This window comes from Lepisosteus oculatus, chromosome 14 (genome assembly GCF_040954835.1).
Source record: "Lepisosteus oculatus isolate fLepOcu1 chromosome 14, fLepOcu1.hap2, whole genome shotgun sequence".
NCBI classification, from domain to species: Eukaryota; Metazoa; Chordata; class Actinopteri; order Semionotiformes; family Lepisosteidae; genus Lepisosteus; species Lepisosteus oculatus.
In genome coordinates, this window is record NC_090709.1 from 18,731,894 (window position 1) to 18,750,873 (window position 18,980).

Below are 18,980 nucleotides of genomic sequence, written 5' to 3' on the forward strand. Positions count from 1 at the left end.
TCACACAGGAAAGTTCTAAGTTCCCATATTTGGAGTTGTTTTTTTCTTTCTACTATAGATTTCTTTGTAATTGACCACGTTCTTCTTAAGAAGCAATTTTATTTTATATAGACAAACAGAAGTAAGAGAACAGAAGATGTGAAATGAGCTGGACATTTTGCGGTTGTAGCATTCATGTCAAAAGGTCAATTCATATGCTTGAATTATCCTTTAATACTGTTGCTAAGCAAAAGGAATATGAGCAAAGGCAGATAGTTCACTGTATTATATACTTGATAAAAGATAAATGCTAAAATTCTTCCTCAGTTGCCAAACCAGCAAGGGAAGCAATAGGTGAAGACACTTTCAATGAATGACTTGTTGAAAACGGTGAGAATAGTTGTCTCTACCTTAAAGTAGCTTCCTAAGAAAGAAGAGTCTCTATTGGCCTTTTTTTATAGATCGTGTCACAACATTTGTCCCATTTTAGGTTTTTGTCAATTACCAGTCCCAGCAGCCCTATCACCCTGCCACTCACAGCTGGCAGCCTCCCCCACTGGAGCTCAGCACGTGTGAGCCTGGTCAGTACCTGGAGGGGAGACCACCTGGGAAAAACTAAGGTTGCTACTGGGTAAGGTGTTAGTGGGGCCAACACGGGGTGCTCACCCTACGGTCCATGTGGGTCCTAATGCCCCAGTATAGTGACGGGGACACTATACTGTAGACAGGCGCTGTACTTCGGATGAGACGTAAAACTGAGGCCCTGAAACTCTGTGGTCGTTAAAAATATAAAAACAGTAGTGTCATATAATACATACCTAATGTACGCACAGAAGATGGTAGTGTTAGCTAAATATAAAAAAAGTACACAACCACCTTTCACAAATATTTTACACGTCGGAGTCTGTAAAACCATCTGTAAAACCTTCGGATGAGATGTAAAACCGAGGTCCTGACCTTCTGTGGTCATTAACAATCCCAGGGTGTTTCTTGAAAAGAGTAGGGTGTAACCCCGACGTCCTGGCCAAATGTCCCATTGGCCCTTACCAATCATGCCCTTCTAATAACCCCCCTCTCTGAACTGGCTTCATTACACTGCTCCCCTCCCCACTGAGAGCTGCTGTGTGGGGAGCGTTCTGGCGCACTATGGCTGCCGTCGCATCATCCAGGTGGGGGCTGCACTTTGGTGGCGGTAGTAGGATTCCCCATGACCTGTAAAGCGCTCCGACGTGTAAAATATTTGTGAAAGGTGGTTGTGTACTCTTTTTTATATTTAGCTACCACTGCCATCTACTGTGCGTACATTAGGTGTGTATTACATGACACCACTGTTTTTATATTCAGCTACCAGAATTGCCCTTTAGATTTTCTGTATGGGTGTAAACCTGAAAGAGGCACGTTCACAAGCTGCAGTGTTATAATAAACTCTCTTTTCTTTGCACAGAGCTCCCCGCTGCAGAGGGGAAAGAGACTCTCGGGGGAACAGCACACAGAGAGCCGAAAGAGACAGACTGTGCCCGCGATGAACATAGATCCTGAGAGAGAGAGACACCTGGACCCTTAATAACTGGGGACTTTGCAGGCCAGTTTAATAATGTGCGTACGAAGGAAATTGCCGAGAGGTTTATTGAACTGGATTCTGTCTCTCCTCGTGGGCCCCAAGAGAATGAACTGGCTGTTTCGAATGCTGTAGATGAGAGACCCCGAATTACTTCCACTGGGGGTCATGAGGGAGAGAACGCAGGTCCGTTTGGGGGGAGAGAGCAGGATCGTCAGGGGGAGCGTTCGCAGAGTGAGAAACCCCAGTGAGGCCTGAGGAGCCAGGGGAGTCCTCTGAAGCCTGGCTCGGAGGGGTTGGACAAAAATTCATTGCAGCAGATACTGCGTTTATGTCAGTCCAACAATTCAAAAGAACACCAGCACCTTCACGCAGGAGAGAGACCATTCATCTGCGGTCAGTGCGGGACCAGTTTTATTTGCTCGAGTGACTTAAAAACCCACCAGCTCATGCACGCAGGAGAGAAACAGTTCAACAGCGGTCAGTTGTTCACGTGCAGTCAGTGCAAGAAGAGCTTTAGTACACCAAACCTGTTAAGAAGTCACCAACGCGTTCAAGCAGGAGAGAGACTGTTCGGCTGTAGTGAGTGTGGGAAGTCGTTTAATCATTTAGGATTCTTAGAAGAACACGAGCGTCTTCACACAAGAAAGAGACCATTGATCTGTAGTCAGTGTGGGCAGTCATTTCATTGTTTAAAAGCCTCAAAAAGGCACGAGCGTCTTCACACAAGAGAGAGACCATTAATCTGTAGTCAGTGTGGAAAGTTATTTAAATATTTAGGAAGCCTAAAAACTCATGAGCGTCTTCACACAGAAGAGAGACCATTCTTCGCCTGTAGTCCATGTAGGAAGTCATTTAAATATTTAGGAAGCTTAAAAACGCACGAGCGTCTTCACAAAGGAGAGAGACCGTTTATCTATAGTCAGTGTGGGAAGTCATTTCAATATTTAGGAAGCTTAAAAACACATGAGCGTCTTCACACGGGAGAGAGACCTTTCATCTGTGGTCAGTGCGGGAAGTCATTTAAAGTTTTAAGAGCCTTAAAAAGTCACGAGCTCTGTCACGCAGGAGAGAGATGGTTCATCTGTAGCCAGTGTGGGAAGGCATTTCATTGCTTAGAAAACCTGAGACTCCATGAGCACCTTCACCCTGGGGGGGAGAGACCATTCGTCTGTGGTCAGTGTGGGAAGTCATTTAAGACTTCAGAAAACTTAAAAACTCACGAGCATCGTCACGCAGAGGACGGACCACTAAACTGTAGTCAGCGTGGGAAGTCGTTTAATTGTTTAAAAGCCTTAAAGAGCCACGAGCGTCATCACACAGAAGAGAGGCCATTCGTTTGTAGTCAGTGTGGGAAGTCATTTTAAGTTTTAGGAGCCCTAAAGAGTCATGAGCTCCGTCACGCAGGAGAGAGACGGTTCATCTGTAGCCAGTGTGGGAAGACATTTCATTGTTTGGAAAACTTGAGACGCCAAGAGCGCCTTCACACGAGAAGGGAGAGATCACCCGTCTGTAGTCAGTGTGGGAAGGCATTTAAGACTTCAGGGAACTTAAGAACACACCAGTGGCTTCACACAGGAGAGAAACTGTTCTGGTGCATTGCGTGTGGGAAGAGTTTCTCCTGCTCGTCTACCTTAAAAAGGCATCTGCGCACTCACACGGGCACCGGAGAGAGACCATTCAGCTGAAGCGCGTGTGGGAAGAGCTTCCGTGCAGCGGGGGACTTAAAAGTCCAACAGCACCTTCACACGGGAGAGAGGCCATTCAGCTGCAGTCAGTGCGGGAGGAGTTTTACTCGGTTGGAGCACTTGAAAACCCATCAGCGCAACCACACGGGAGAGAGACCTTTCAGCTGCAATCAGTGCGGGAAGAGGTTCACTCGGTCAGGTAGTTTAAAAATGCACCTGTGCATCCACTCAGGAGAGAAGCCGTTCAGCTGCAGTCAGTGTGGGAAAAGCTTTACTATATCGATGCAGTTAAAATGCCACGAGAGGATTCACACAGAGGAGAAGCCCTTCAGCTGCAGTGAGTGTGGGAAGGCATTTAGGAAAGCAGTCTCCTTAAGAAGGCACCAACACATTCACACGAGAGAGAGCTATAGTTGCAGTCGGTGTGAGAAGGCCTTTAGTACATCAGAGAAACTGAAACAGCACCAGGTCCTTCACAGGGGCTACATATGCAGTCAGTGTGGGAAACATTTTACTCAGCCAGCACACTTAAAAGCCCACCAGGTCATTCACACAGGAGAGAAACCATTCAGCTGCAGTCAGTGTGGGAAGAGGTTTCGTGTGAAAAATAACCTTGGTAGACACCAGTTCGTTCACAAGAAGAGAGACCATTCATCCGGGAAGCGGATTAGATAGTCAAGGGGCCTAAAATCCACCCAAGAAAGAGAGTACATCAAGCCGGTTTAAAAAAAAAGTGCCAGCACCTTCATACAGGAAAGCCTTCTGTAGCCAGTGTGGGTTTTAGATCATCGAGCCACTTAAAAAGTTACCAAAGCAAGAAATTATTTTATGTTGCCAATAAGGTGTGCAATCCTAATAAAAATGGGTCAAAGAAATGTTGTGTCCTATGTTCATTTATTGTTTCTCGTCTTTTACATTCACACAGAACCTGTGATGTTTTATAACAAGGTCATATGGTGTTACTGAGCAGTAAAATCACTATGAGGTTTGTTAAATAATGCAATCTTATAATATTGCATCGTTACCCAAAATGGCTGAGGTGGGATCTCTGTTCTTTCCGTTACTGTTTTTTTTTGACGGTCTTGCGCGGAGCGTTCCGCACAGGAACTCGGACAGCGTTTGGATCGTCTTCCGGCTCGTCCAGCCTCCGGTGAGCGCTCGTGACTGGTGAACAGGGTGGGGGGAGTATCGTCATCCTGGAAGATTCCCTGCCCGTCACGCCCGAAACGCTTCACGTTAGAATGAACTTGGTTCCCCCAGCATGCCCTTGTATGTCCTGGTCTTGGCCTTGTCCACTAAGGGGTCGGATAGACCCCCCAGCGTAACATGAGGTGGGGCTGCACATTGGTGGTGGTAGTGGGATTCCCCATTACCTGTAAAGCGCTTTGAGTGGAGCGTCCAGAAAAGCACTATATAAGTGTAAGCAATTATTAATTATTATTAAAAGTCCAGTAAGACGAAATGAGGGGAGGAAAAAAATGTTCCTCGTCTTTCTGGGCCCTCTAGAGGTGACGATCAGAACCGCAGGATGAGGGATTCCTCTGCTCCGTCATATAAATCTACCAATTGTCCGATTAAGTCCTGCGGCGGAGCCGTTGGCTCGGTGGCTCAGGATCTGCGCCTGTGGCTGGAGGGTTTGCCGGTTCAAATCCCGCGGCCAGCAGAGGAATCCTACTCCGTTGGGGCCCCCCCTGAGCGAGGCCCTGAACCCCAGCTGCTCCAGGTGGCACTGTACAATGGCGGACTCTGCGCTCTGACCCCCAGCTTCTCTCTCCCTGTCTGTGTGTCTCCTGGAGAGCAAGCTGGGGTCTGCAAAAAGACAAATTCCTAATGGAAGAAATTGTATAGGGTTAATAAAATGATGTTATTATTATTATTGAACCCTCCGACTGTGACTCTCTCACCTGCCGAGATGGTCTCAGGGCTCTGGTCTCATACAGGGCACAGTCACAGCACGCAGTACATTTCGGCAGGTAAGAGAGTGTGGAACACTCCATGCAGACTGTCCGTGAAAAGCAGTAACAGAAAGAAAAAACAAATCCCACCTCCGCTGTTGTGGGTAACGATGCAGTAGTACAATATTGCATTATTCCGCAATCTCCCAGTAATGCCACTTCATTGCCATATAACACACTATCGCCTTATAATAAGACAGCCGCATTTTGACATCTGCGAACATAAAAGAGAAAAAGAAATTAACACATGGCACAAACAGTTATTTGACCCATTTTTATTAAGAGGAGGGCGGCAGGTAATGTGGACCTCACGGCGACTGGCAAAATAAAATCAGTTTTTTTATCAAGATTTAATACATCTTGCACGACCGAGCCACGTTATGCGATGCGTAGCTTTCTCGAAGTAATGGAAGAAAACTAGGAAGAAAAGTTAAAATAATTACAGCATAAAAGGTAAAACTACTATACAAACAAGAAACACGTCTAAAATGATATAAACCCAAGAGACGCATACATTTGAAAGACGAGACATTTTCGACATCAGGAAAAGCGAAATTGGTGCCTTTTATTTGAACGTGGAACACAGCGTTCTCTACTGTTGGTATAAGGCGATATAAAACGTTTACTCGGGTTACTACGGCAGAAAAAGTCCGGTCCGTTATCGATGTTCTCCAAGACTGTCCGAGGCCTCAAAGCTAATCAAATTTGTAGATGATACCAAATGAGAGTTGCAAACATTTTAAATAAAATTCAAGACTAAGCCAACATTTTCCAGAGGATGTTTAATGTAGACAGGTGCAAGGTATTGCTTGCAGGCTGTGAGAATAGAGACTGTAAACTATAAATACAAAACAGGACACACTGGTCTAGAAGAGTCCACTGTACTTATGCAGGAGATGTCCTGTAGTTTTTTATGTTCCGATATATTTACATCTTCAAGACAATGTGGGGAGGCAAATAAGAAAGCTAGCAACATTTTAAGATATAGTTGAAAGGATGGAATTTAATCAAAGGATGTTAAGCGAAAATTGCCTGATTAAAATGTTAAAATGATAAAAATTGTGGTCAATGCCATATATAAAAGATATTGCTGCTCTGTAATCATTTCAGAAAAGAGCAACCAGATCCATTCCAGGGCTTAAGGGAATGTCCTGCCCTGAGAGGTTGACATAACTGAATTTCTTTAGTCCTGAAAAGAGATTATCGTGATGGTCTCCAATACAAACATTCAAAATCATTAAAGACGTTTACAACCCAACGGATTTCTTCAGATTAAAACAATGAAACGCAAACTGGAAATTGGACACAAATGTAAATTACATGGACTTACATTTCAATTGAGAACAAGAGGCGCTTCTTTAATTCTTTAACAATCTACCAATAGGCCTCCTCTCATTTGATGAAGGGTTAGTTCTTTGGCTGATTCATTTATCCATTTATGCAGAAGGTGTTCAACTGAAACAATCTGATTGCACTTTCTTGCTTAAGCAGTGTCCAATCCAGGATTTGAACCCCAAACCTTTCAATTATGAGTCTGGATCCCCGCCACAACTCGGCGGTCTCCCCGTGTGAACGGGCCGCTGCTTTTTCGATTTTCCCGAGGCTGCCCACCCCTCCGCCGACTCCAGCCGAGCGGTTCCACTCATGCGGAGGAATGTGCCGTGGGAAACCGCCCCCCACCCTGACCTGAATCCAGCTCTCGTGCGCGGACACGATGGATTGACGGTTCGACCCTCAAGTTGCCGGGCTGCCGCCAATAGCCAAACGGGCTCTCTTCTTGTGTCTCAGAGAACCCTGGTGGCGCCGGAGGTCAGCGGGCCGCCGGAAGCTCTTCCCACACTGCTCGCAGCCGAACGGCTTCTCCCCCGTGTGGGTGGTCTCGTGGGACTTCCTGTGGCTCGACTTGGCAAAGCCCCTCCCGCACTGCCGGCAGCTGAAGGGCTTCAGGCCGGTGTGCACGCTCTGGTGGGCCTTCAGGTAGGCCGCCTGCCCGAAGCCCTTCCCGCACTGGTCGCAGACGTAGGGCCTGCCCCCTGTGTGGAGGCCCAGGTGCGTCTTCAGCCGGCCGGCGGTGCTGAAGAGCTTCTGGCACAGGCGGCAGGCGAACGTGTCCCGAGCGTGGAGGCGCCGGTGCTTGTTGGCGCAGGCCCGCCGGGTGAACCGCCTGTCGCACAGGCCGCAGGCGAAGGGCTTCTCCCCCGTGTGGCGGACCTGGTGCTCCTTCAGGTGGCTCGAGGTGAAGAAGCGCTTCTCGCACAGGCTGCAGACGAAGGGCCTCTCCCCCGTGTGGGCGCGCCGGTGGGCGCGCAGGCCGCCCGCCGTCGAGAAGCTCTTCCCGCACTGGCCGCAGCGGAACGGCTCCCCATCCCCCGCGTGGCGCCGCTCGTGGCGCCTCAGCGTGCCCGCACTGCCGAGCAGCTTCCCGCACTGGCTGCAGACGAACTGCCGATCCACCGCGTGGAGCCGCTCGTGGCCCCTCAGCCCTTTCTCGCTGCTGAGCCTCTTCCCGCACTGGCCGCAGACGAACCACCGCTCGCCCGCGTGGAGCCGCTGGTGCGCTCGCACGTGGGAGGGCCGTGTGAAGGCCTTCCCACACAGGTTGCAGCTGAACGGCTTCTCCCCGGTGTGACGGAGCCGGTGACTCTTCAGATGGGTGGCCGAGAAGAACCTCTTCCCGCACGCGGCACAGCCGAACCGCCTCTCCCCAGTGTGGCGGAGCTCGTGATATTTTAAGGAGCACAGAAAGGCAAACGTCTTCCCGCACTCACCGCAGCTGAGCGGTCTCTCCCCCGTGTGAACGCGCTCGTGCGACCGCAAGCCCCTTAAATCCAGAAACGCCTTCCCACACTCGCTACACATGAACCGTCTGCTCGTGTGAACCCGCTGGTGACTCTTTAAGTCCCTCTCGCTGCAGAACGCTTTCCCGCACTGACTGCAGCTGAACGGTCTCTCCCCCGTGTGAAAGCGCTGGTGGGCTTTCAACCGGCTCGGTATAGCAAAGCTCTTCTCGCACTGATCGCAAGCGTGACGCTTTCTGGGGGGCGCGGGTGGGCGCGCCGCCGAGCCGTTTGACGGAGTTAAACTCTGCCCGCTGCTGAATGCTTTCCCCCCCGTGTGCTCGAGCTGGTGGGCTTTTAAGTCACTCGAGCAAATAAAACTGGTCCCGCACTCACTGCAGCCAAACGGTCTCTCCCACGTGTGAACGCGTTGGTGACTTCTTAACAGGTTTGGTGTACTAAAGCTCTTCTCACACCGACTGCACGTGTACAACTGGCGGCTGCTGAACTGGTTCTCTCTCGAGTGCATGAGCTGGTGGGTTTTTAAGTCAATCGGGTAAATATAACTGGCCCCGCACTGACCGCAGACGAACGGTCTCTTCCCCACGTGAAGGTGCTGGTGTTGTTTTGAACCGTTGGACGGACATAAACCCGGTAGCTGCTGCGAGGAATTTTTGCCCACACCCTCTGAGCCAGGCCTCGGATCACCCCCCTGGCTCCTCAGGCCTCTCTGGGGTTTCTCACTCTGCGAACGCTCCCCGTGATGATCTTGCCCTGTGCCCCCAAACAGACCTGCGTTCTCTCCCTCGTGACCCCCAGTGGGAGTCGTTCGGGGTCTCTCATCTACAGCATTCGAAACAGCCAGTTCATTCTCTTGGGGCCCACGAGGAGAGACAGAATCCAGATCATTAAACCTCTCGGCAATTTCCTTCGTACGCACATTATTAAACTGGCCTACAGAGTCCCCAGTTATTAAGGGTCCAGGTGTCTCTCTCTCAGGCTCCATGTTCATCGCGAGCACAGTCTGTCTCTGTCTGCTCTCTGTGTGCTGTTCCCCAGTAGTCTCTTTCCCTTGTGCGCCGGTGAGCTCTGTCTGCTGCATCAGACTGGAGCCCCACCCCTCCTCCCCTTTTAGTCTCTGCAATGACAGTCTCTCCACTTGAACAGAACAAGGCCTAATTATCATCATGCGCTGTAGGTGCTGCTCTTGCCCCGCCCTGTCCTGACTCTCCTCTGGGTGCCGTGACTCAGTACTGTTCCCTTCACCAGGTACATCAGTCTGCTGCTCTGCAGTGTGAATCAACTGGGGCTCCCTCTCCAGCTCTCCGAGACTAAAACCGTCCAGATCATTCAGTTGTTCCTCTCTGTGCCCAAGAACAGACACACACCCCAGTTCATTTAATCTTTCAACACTTTTCTCAGTGACCAGATTATTAAACCTACGTGTGAAGTCATCAGATACTAAGGGATCATATGAATGTTTTAGACTCTGCAATGAGAGTCTCTCCACTTGAACAGAACAAGGCCTAATTATCATCATGCGCTGTAGGTGCTGCTGTTGTTCCTCCCTGTCCTTACTCTCCTCTGGATGCTGTGACTCAGTACTGTTCTCTTCACCAGGTACAGCAGTCTGCTGCTCTGCAGGGTCAGTCAACTGGGGCTCCATGTCCTGCTCTGTAAGATTAAACTCACCCAGTTCTTCCTTGTGCTCTTGTACAGAGACACGGCCCAGCTCATTACAACCTTGTGTAATATTGTTTGTGTCCAGATTATTAATCTTCTCTGTAAAATCAGCACATACGAAGAGCCCAGGTGTCTCTCTCTCAGGCTCAGTCTTCATCGTGGGCACAGAGTCCAGATCCTCCACCCTCTGTCTGCTCTCTGGGTGCTGCTGCTCACTGAGTGTCTCTTTCCCTTGTGCTGCGGCGAGCTCTGTCTCCTGCATCAGACGGGAGCCCCCCTTCTCCTCACTGTGCTGCTGTTCAAGAGGAGCCCTGTCCCCAGAGTCAGGGAGAGCGCTGACCTCTGACCCTGCAAACACGGGACAAGAGAACAAGACCTTTAACACCAGCTTTGCACAGGGTTCAAAAGCCAACATCCCATTAAAAAAAAGCTGAAAAACATAAAATCCGAGCTAGGAAAGAAACTTACTTTACGGATGGAGGCTATATTGGCAAGCCTGATGGCCACAAAACAGTCAAACAACACATGAGCTGTTCGATCCCAGAGAAAGTGAATGAAAATACAAATAAAAGGAGGCAAGGAGGCACACCTCTGCCCAAGTGAGGTTCTGGGAACTACAGGAAACCCAAAAGGTTAGCCCTAAACACCAAGAACGCCGACATGAAACCCCAGTGTCTGTAGTCAACTTCCAAGGCAAAGTTATACTCTGGGAAGGACAGATTACCCTGTAAGCACATTGCAGGAAAACAAAGATACACCTTGCAGGACATTTTGTCTGCTCAATTTTCCTGCCATTGGAATTTTTTGGGGACAGAAAAGGCACCTAGACACGGTCCAGACAGACACATCAATAAAAGAGACTAGGAGGAATCACAAATTGCTCATAAATTACAATAAAGGAGGAAATGCCCATTAATTTGAATACAGTAACACCATGGTACAAAATTTCACTGAGACTTAATTGAGTAGAATTTCGTTATTCAAGATTTCTAATCATCTTTGTGCGTCTTGACCAAGGCAGCATGGTGCCTCTCTCTAAACACAGGGAAATGTAACTAAAGAGGCCCCCTCTGATAAGAGACATCACAAAGATGTATCAAAGCCGAACAATGGAATAATTTATTATGCAAATGGGCTCCAGCCAGTCTGTTTCCTTTCCTAGACCATGCATTGCCCAAAGGAAGGCCAATTGGTGATGCGGTCTCTTAAAAACTGTCAAGGAGCTCATTTTTGTTAGGTTTACTCACTGGCTCCTCATCTCTCTCCAACTAAAACTGGCAATCAGACTTTTCCCCAACCATGTGACTGCAAGCAGTCCTACCCAGGACCTTAACTCTTCAAGACTCCAGGCAGGGAGTGAAATACAAAACTGAGGCCAAGATGTCCTTTCGGCAACAGAAGAAATCTTGTTTTCGCCTGATGAACGGAATTAGACAGTTGGGACTCTTTTGGTCAACATAGCTCTCTCTCTCTTCTGTCTGCAGAACCCTCCCAGATTGGGGACCCTCCCAGAATACAGCCACTGCCATCTCGGACCCTGGACCAACCCTAAGTTCCCTCTTATTTAAGCCCAAGCAAAGACTTGTCCAATGGATCTTTGAGTATAATACTTCTTTAATCACTTTATAACTCTTAAGAGTTGAACTATGATTCCAAACCTGTTTAATGTTTAGTTCACGGGAGTAAAAGCATATTTACTTGTAGTTCAGGCGGGTAGCCGTGTAAGCATGCGTCAGCTGAAAAGGAACACAAAGTGAAACCCCGCCCAAAGAAGGCTTCACAGCTGAAACGTTGTACTTCCTTTCTTCTCTTTTCAGCATGGAACAAACCCAGTACTAGTTCCATTGCATATTAACTTGTATTTGAGGATACATGTGATAGAATTATATTTGTTACAGCTACGGTTACGGGGGACTAGGATATGTCTGTAAGAAGTCAAATAAAGCATCTGAGGCCTGACAGAGTAAACATTTCCCATTTCAAAGCTGAGAGGACGTCTGCTGAGATGTGGGGGTCCTCTGATAAAAAAAATGAATTGGAAATTTGACTTTGGTGTACCTCAATTAAATTGTGGGCTAATGACTGACAATGATCAGTCCACAAGGCACACCACATAACATCCCATTTAGAAAAAGAAGAGAAGAGAGAGGAAAACAGAGGTCAGGAGAAGGTGGAACTTGAAGGTTGTGCCGTGCCCTACATCATGATCATCCAAACCCACATGAAACATAAATATTTGAACCTTGCTAGAGAAAGACCGCGTGCCATTCTGTATTTCTAGGGAACTTGGGTTTCCTTGGTAAAAGATACCTTAGAGTTGTCTTTCCTTCTTATGGATGCATTTATAGAATAGCGAGACAGTCTTCCATGCATTTTGTGGCATTTGGGTTTGCAGAGAGAGAGATTTAACTACAAGCTCTATTACATTTACTGAGAAGCCTGTCTGTTACGGTGGCCTCTGTGGGCATTACTTAAGAGCTCAATACTAACAAGAAGTCTGAGGTTATCTCAGTGGTTAGGATGTAAGGCCTCTGAAACGTCTTGTTTGTACATACTGTAAATATATTAACGCGTGTGTGGAATTGTTGTGTGTAGCGTATAGTTTGATTTTACCACTCAGGTATAATCACTAACAAGTTTGGGGGTGATGAATAGTTATTTGACTTATTGACTAAACCACTTAGTCAATTTCTGAAATTCACCATTTGGATCAGTGTTATACAAGTAGACCGTAAACAGATTTAATTTCCGATGTTCAATTGCTGGCTAAAAGTAATCTCAGAATCTGCCGTTACTACTTCCAATTGTGACAATCAAGGGGGGAAAAAAGCCCACATTACCGACAATGACACTTAAAATAAAACCCATAAACCATATTTAGGAACTGAAATCTTAACAGCATGAATAACTTGGGTTGTTAATATCCTGAACTACAAAGTGCACGGTGATATGCTGCTTTATTAAATAGCTGACATCCCTTAAACCTCCAATTATAATTAATATTATTCACATTCCACCTCTAAAACACAACACGCTATGGTGCGAAATGCTTCACATTTAAATGCTGTGAGTAAACCTCTTCCCCCAACCAGTGGCTTTTACACATTTGCTACATACTTTGTAAAGTCACATGGGCCGGCCCGGGATCTAATCCCACTGGAGCACTATTCCATTCATGTCATTTTTATATAGCGCCTTTCACAACAAGGGTGCCCCAGGGTCGCTTAACCAAGCAAGCGCCCATCCGTGTTGTGGATACAGAACAGAAGACCTGAAGACGACAGAGAAGAGGCACCAAAAACTCCTTAGTAAGGAGAAACAAAACCTCTGGGGGTCCACCCTTCGGGCATGCTAACATTATAGAATTATAAAAAAAAGCCCCAACGTGGGCCCATGGCCCCCAACACACATGTGGGCACTTGTCTTTAGCAAGGGGTTTTCAAGCATCTACTTTGTTCTGCAATCTTAGTTTGCAATCTGAGAGAGAGGGGGGTTCATACAGACACCCTGCCTGGACACTCCAGTACATTAACACTACACTGCACTGAGAGAGAGAGGGGTTCATACAGACACACTGACTGGACACTCCAGTACATTAACACTGCACTGAGAGAGAGAGAGGGGTTAATACAGACACACTGACTGGACACTTCAGGACATTAACACTGCACTGAGAGAGAGAGGGGTTAATACAGACACTTTAATGTACAATTGTCACTGTTTTAATGTACAATGCGGTACATTAACACTGCACAGATGAGATAACGACCTGGCTTTTGTGTTAAATGGATACATAATCCCCCTACCAACGTCTTTCCAATTCATCTAAGAAGTTTAATTGTTTTCACATCGAGAAAGCGTGTAAATGGATTAGAAAACTATAAAAATAAAGACAGCAATAATACTTGGGCCAATCTTAACAGAGTTTCTGCCCAAACGCACACAACAGCAACTATTATCATATTACCAGACCACAACAGCTCAGTCTGCAGCAAACCAACCCTCTGCAACATCACACACCTCTCCTACCTCGTTCTGCATCTCTCCACTACAGTTTCAACAGTGAGGAAGTTAAAAACACCGTTTTTAAACACAGACACTACTACATACAAGCCACTGCACGTACCTGAGAGCTCCGTCTCTTCTTTTATCTCTGCAGTGATTTCACAGGGAAGCGTGTGTCCAACACGATCTGTCTGTCCCCGATCTCCTCCTGCTCCTGGCTCCTTCTCCCAGAACCGCAATCTCACCTTCAGCCTCTCGTTTTCCTACTTCATCTGCGCCATCTCAGTCCCGAAAGTCTCCTCCACACACTGGGTGATCTTAAACACGGCCCGTCTCACCAGGATCTGGGCGACGCCGCGGAGTTTGTCTTGAAACTCGTCCTCCGAGTCAGACACCCCGTTTTGGAAAACCTCCGAAACTTCATACACTATCGATTTGAGCAACACCTCTATGAGACAGCGAAGCTCGTCTTCCTGCGTTGTCTGCGCGACTTCGGTTCCGAAATCGTGTTCGACAGACGTGATTTTAATCACGACCCGTCTCGCCAGAACCTGGGAGATCCGGCGGAGTTTGTCTTCAATCGACTTGTCGGAATCATCTGTCCGGTTTCGGAAAACTCCCGAAACTTCGTGCACGATCGATTTAAGCACAGTCTCCATGAAAGAGTGCGCCTCAGTCTCCAGATTAAGCAGCAGATTCTCCATCTCTTCAGAGTCGATCCGGACGACACAGACAATTGATGCAGCGGCTGTACACACGTGGGTTTAAACTCAGAGGAAGCGAAACTTGGTCAAACAGGAACAACAGAGGACTTCCTGTTTGTCAGCGTCACTTCCTTAATGACTGTTGCTATGAGCGACAAAAAATCAGTTCGGCTAATAATAATAATAATAATAATAATAATAATAATAATAATAATAAAGTAACCTCTCAAAGCGCTTTACAGTAACAAAAAACATTGATAGGAAATAAAAGAGTTTGCTCAATTACAAACAAGGGTTTAGAAAGCCCTACACCCTACATTGAGGCAGACAGTAAAAGGCTTTACTGCTTATTACAGGGCACACACACACACACCAGGGCCTATGTCCTCAGAAGCCCGTTCACACTTCGGTACCAGTATGTTTTTGGACCGCGGTAAAACTTGAGAAATGGTCTTTGGACTGTTTGGGGTTCTTTTAGAAACAAAGGTGAAGCCTGCATCCAGATGCGATTTACACATTGTGTACAGGGGCAGTGTTGGGCCAGCGGTAAGTCTCTGAACCCATGACAGATGGGTTGCGGGTTCAAGTCCATGCCACAGTCATCCCCCCCGTTCCAGTCAACCCAACTGGGACAAATATTTCTATTTGTTACAAGGAGTTTTTAAACAGGTGTTGGAGAGGGGGGCCGCATACTGGTCTCTCCAGCGTAAATAAATCTCTCTCCTACTGAGCCCCTTAGTGTTGATGTTATCGTACCCTTACCTCAAGATCTGTCTCTGCGGAGAGAGGAGGGAGGAGGGGGGAGTCCTGTAAGACTCGTCCTCACGAGTTCTCTCAGCACGAGACTTCAAGTTGAAAAGGACCAGAATTGGCTACTTTATTGATCCCCTGAGGGGAAATTGCAGTGCAAGAGCAGCACTGTCAACACAGCGACAGAGTCACGAAATGATACAATAATACAACAACACAATACAGTCAGTGAGAAGCGCACTGAGAAGAGTCGCTCACAGTCCAGAATATACAGAAAACAGAACAGTACACAAAAAGTGTATCAGAGTGTCAGTCACTGCACTGTCCACAGCTTCAGTCTTGTTACAGCCATAGAGCAGGAGACTGTGTTCAGTACAGCTGAGATTGTACTGATAACACTGTCTCCTGTCTTTCAGCTGCTGCTGTCAGTAATTCGTACTTGTTGTGTTTTTACATCCTAGGAGCCCAGACTCCTGGCTGTAGAAGCACTGATGTCAGATACACTGCAGCCCAGGGTAAGTGTGTGTGTGTGATGGGTCCTGACAGGGGTGGGAGACCTCTCTGACTGCAGAGATCCAGTGAAGTGTAAATTCTCTACTGTGGGAGTTCGCCCCTGCCACCCCGACTGCACGTTTGTCTCTGCAAAATCAACGCAGAGAGTGGTGGGAGTATGGAACAAGCAACCCATCCATGCTGTTGAAGCCCAAGAAACAAGTTTTAGGAGACTGCCTTATTCATCACCTACTACTTACCAGACAGACTGGATAGGTTTTGACTGGCAAGAGGCCTTTTTCCCTCCTCGACATTTTCTCAATTGCAGACACAATTGCTCGAGCACGTGGGCCAGTCAGACCTGAATTAACAAACCAGTTTAAGGGAGACCTTTTTCGACACGTGATGCCGCAGCTGGGTAGAGGCCAGCTGCGGGCGAAGGGGTGTCTCTCTGACCTCTCTGCGACCTCTCCTGTCCTGTCTTTCAGGAATCGGAACAGATCGACGGTCACGATCGCTAAACCACTCCGGCCCTTCCTTGTTTGTGTCACACCCAACATCCCTCCCTAGAGGGCGCTCCACTGCTCTCATTATTGTCTGTGTGATTAAGCTCTCCAGGTGTACCCTTTTAGAGTTATTATTTAAAGACCAGCTCCTCCAGTCCTCGGGGCTCATCATTAGGGTAAGATGTCGCGAGGCCCGCCTGGCACCAGGAAACCCTACGTCCGTCTCCTGAGGGCGCAGGCCTCATCCCCGACACCTCCCGCTTCCTGAGCCCGGGGTCTGGAGGATCTCACCCCATCACCCTTGGACCTCCATGTTTTGTTTGTCCGTGTGCTCCCCCCTCCCGGAGATTTTAACTTTGTCGCATCCCAGGATAGATTCCTTGTTGATGGACTCTCAGACTGTGCCCTGACCTGCCCTTGGACCTGTTTGGATTTGGATGCCGTTTTGTCTTCCCCGTACACTGTCTCACGGGCTGTCACTATTATTTTGTGCACTATTAAACCCCTGTGTGTTCCCTTTTACCACACCTCCTGTTTTCTCCAGCTCTTACCACATCACATAGGGTCTTCTATAAGATCTGACACGGATTTCAGTCCGTGTTCGTGACAGTTTGCCTCATCTCCCCCCTTTTCAGTTCCCCCTTAAAAGCCAGACGCTGACGCTAATCCGGGCTCAGCATTGGTTCCGGCATCATGCGAGCTCGGGACCCGGATGCGTCTGGCTCCGTTGTGGTTTTTAGTGCCTGCTCCCGTTCCTCCCCTGCCGGTCCTGACCCGGTTCTGGATTTTAATCGTCTGTCGCGGATGGATCGCCTGGCCTTGGACTCATGCCCTGTTTTGGGATTTCTCGTTTGACTCATCGACTGGATCGTTGGCCTGGGCCACACCTCCCCCGACCACCAGCCCTCCTTGGACACACCCCCTGTTTTTATTCCCCATATCCTGCATGACCCTTTTGCCCCAGTGTTTTCCTCACTCAAACCCGGATTGTGTCGTCTGCATCGGTTCTGGAAAGACAGCGACACGCCATCAACCAGCTCTAAAGAGTAGAGACAGGTACTGAAGGGAGTCTGGACTATTGATGTGTGTATTGTAGCGTTTACAGGTTCTTCTCAGGACAAAGGACCAGTGGAGACGCGCTTCACGAACCAAGCGATAGCTTTATTCTTTTATCAACCGCACAAAACCAAACACGGGATCTACACGCACATGAGGAGACTGACGGAACACGTACACATCGTTAGGGTGGTAATTACTTAACAACAGGCTATACGCTTATGAGGCTACACAGGACACTAGAACTACTATGACACTATTTACACATGCAGGGTCAGCTGCTGGTCATCGTGTTGACCCTCAGACTCTCCCCGGCTACAACTCCCAGCCTGCCCAGCGGTACTATGAGCGCCTAGAGGTGCTTCCTCCTCACCACCAGGCGAGGGCGTTACAGTATATATATATACACACACACAGATGGCACTGGATCTGATATTCTCTGGCCTTGAATCGTTCTTTTTCAGTTTTAGATGCTCTTTGAGGTCGATTCACAGGGTTGTGTCAGCTGGCAAAATGAGGGAGTTTCAGACCGTGAAACATATCGCTCACATGCATGAGGAATGAGAACGGAATCTGTAGTGGCACTTTTCCCTACCTTTTCCTTCGTGTCTCAGAAAAAAAAATTAAAATGGACTTCTTTGATTGCAGCTCCAAATGCTGCATACGTTTTTTTCCGTTCTCTGTGCTTTTAAGTCATATATTCCAGCAGCCGTATCACCCTGCAGCTCCCAGCTGGCAGCCCCCCTCCACTGGAGCTCAGCAGGTGTGAGCCTGGTCAGTACTTGGAGGGGAGACTCCTGGGAAAAACTAAGGTTTCTGCTAGAAGAGGTGTTAGTGGGGCCAGCAGGGGGCGCTCACCCTGCGGTCTGTGTGGGTCCTAATGCCCCAGTATAGTGACGGGGGACGCTGGACTGTAAACAGGTGCCGTCCTTCGGATGAGACGTAAAACCAAGGTCCTGACTCTCTGTGGTCATTAAAAATCCCAGGGGGTTTCTGGAAAAGAGTAGGGGTGTAACCCCGGTGTCCTGGCCAAATTTCCCATTGGCCCTTACCAATCATGGCCTCCTAATAGCCCCCCTCTCTGAACTGGCTTCATCACTCTGCTCTCCTCCCCACTGAGAGCTGGTGTGTGAGGAGCGTTCTGGCGCACTATGGTTGCCGTCGCATCATCCAGATGGGGCTGCACATTGGTGGTGGTAGTGGGATTCCCCGTGACCTGTAAAGCGCTATATAAGTGTAAACAATTATTATTCTTATTCATCTTTTCCTATTTTCTGCTCTAAAAACTGTTCTCTTCCTTTAACCTGACAGGTAGTGTTGAACTCGGAGGTTATCGTTTTTGCTCGTTAATGCTTGTATCTCTGATTTCTCATTTCGTTTCTAAATCTGAGCATTATTGTCTATAGAGAATGCCTGTCGTCTGTGAGCGGCTGTGCCTCTGTTAGTTAGCAGTAAAGTTCAATGAAGGCATCTTTGGACTCTATGTAAATAATTTGCGGATAATCAGGTGTGGTTTCTAATTATTGTTAATAAAATTATTTTTGCCTGATGTTTGTCTCCAGTCTTATTACTCTGCGATTAGTCTGAGCCTGGAAAGAACTGGTGAACAGCTGGTCCAGTGGTTCAGGTCCAGTCTCGTTAGACCTGGAGGACAGCTGGTCCAGTGGTTCAGGTCCAGTCTCGTTAGACCAGGAGGACAGCTGGTCCAGTGGTTCAGGTCCAGTCTCGTTAGACCTGGAGGACAGCTGGTCCAGTGGTTCAGGTCCAGTCTCGTTAGACCTGGAGGACAGCTGGTCCAGTGGTTCAGGTCCAGTCTCGTTAGACCAG

At 48.1% G+C, this 18,980-nt stretch overlaps 1 protein-coding gene across 1 annotated transcript in view; it reads left to right on the forward strand.

Moving 5' to 3' along the window:
- LOC138242514 (zinc finger protein 135-like) overlaps positions 1-18,980 on the forward strand; it is a 446,217-nt gene that overhangs the window by 3,986 nt on the left and 423,251 nt on the right. The window contains exon 2 of the mRNA XM_069198048.1: positions 3,254-3,855. Coding sequence (XP_069054149.1) covers positions 3,254-3,855 — 602 coding nt within the window. The remainder of the gene's footprint in view (positions 1-3,253; positions 3,856-18,980) is intronic.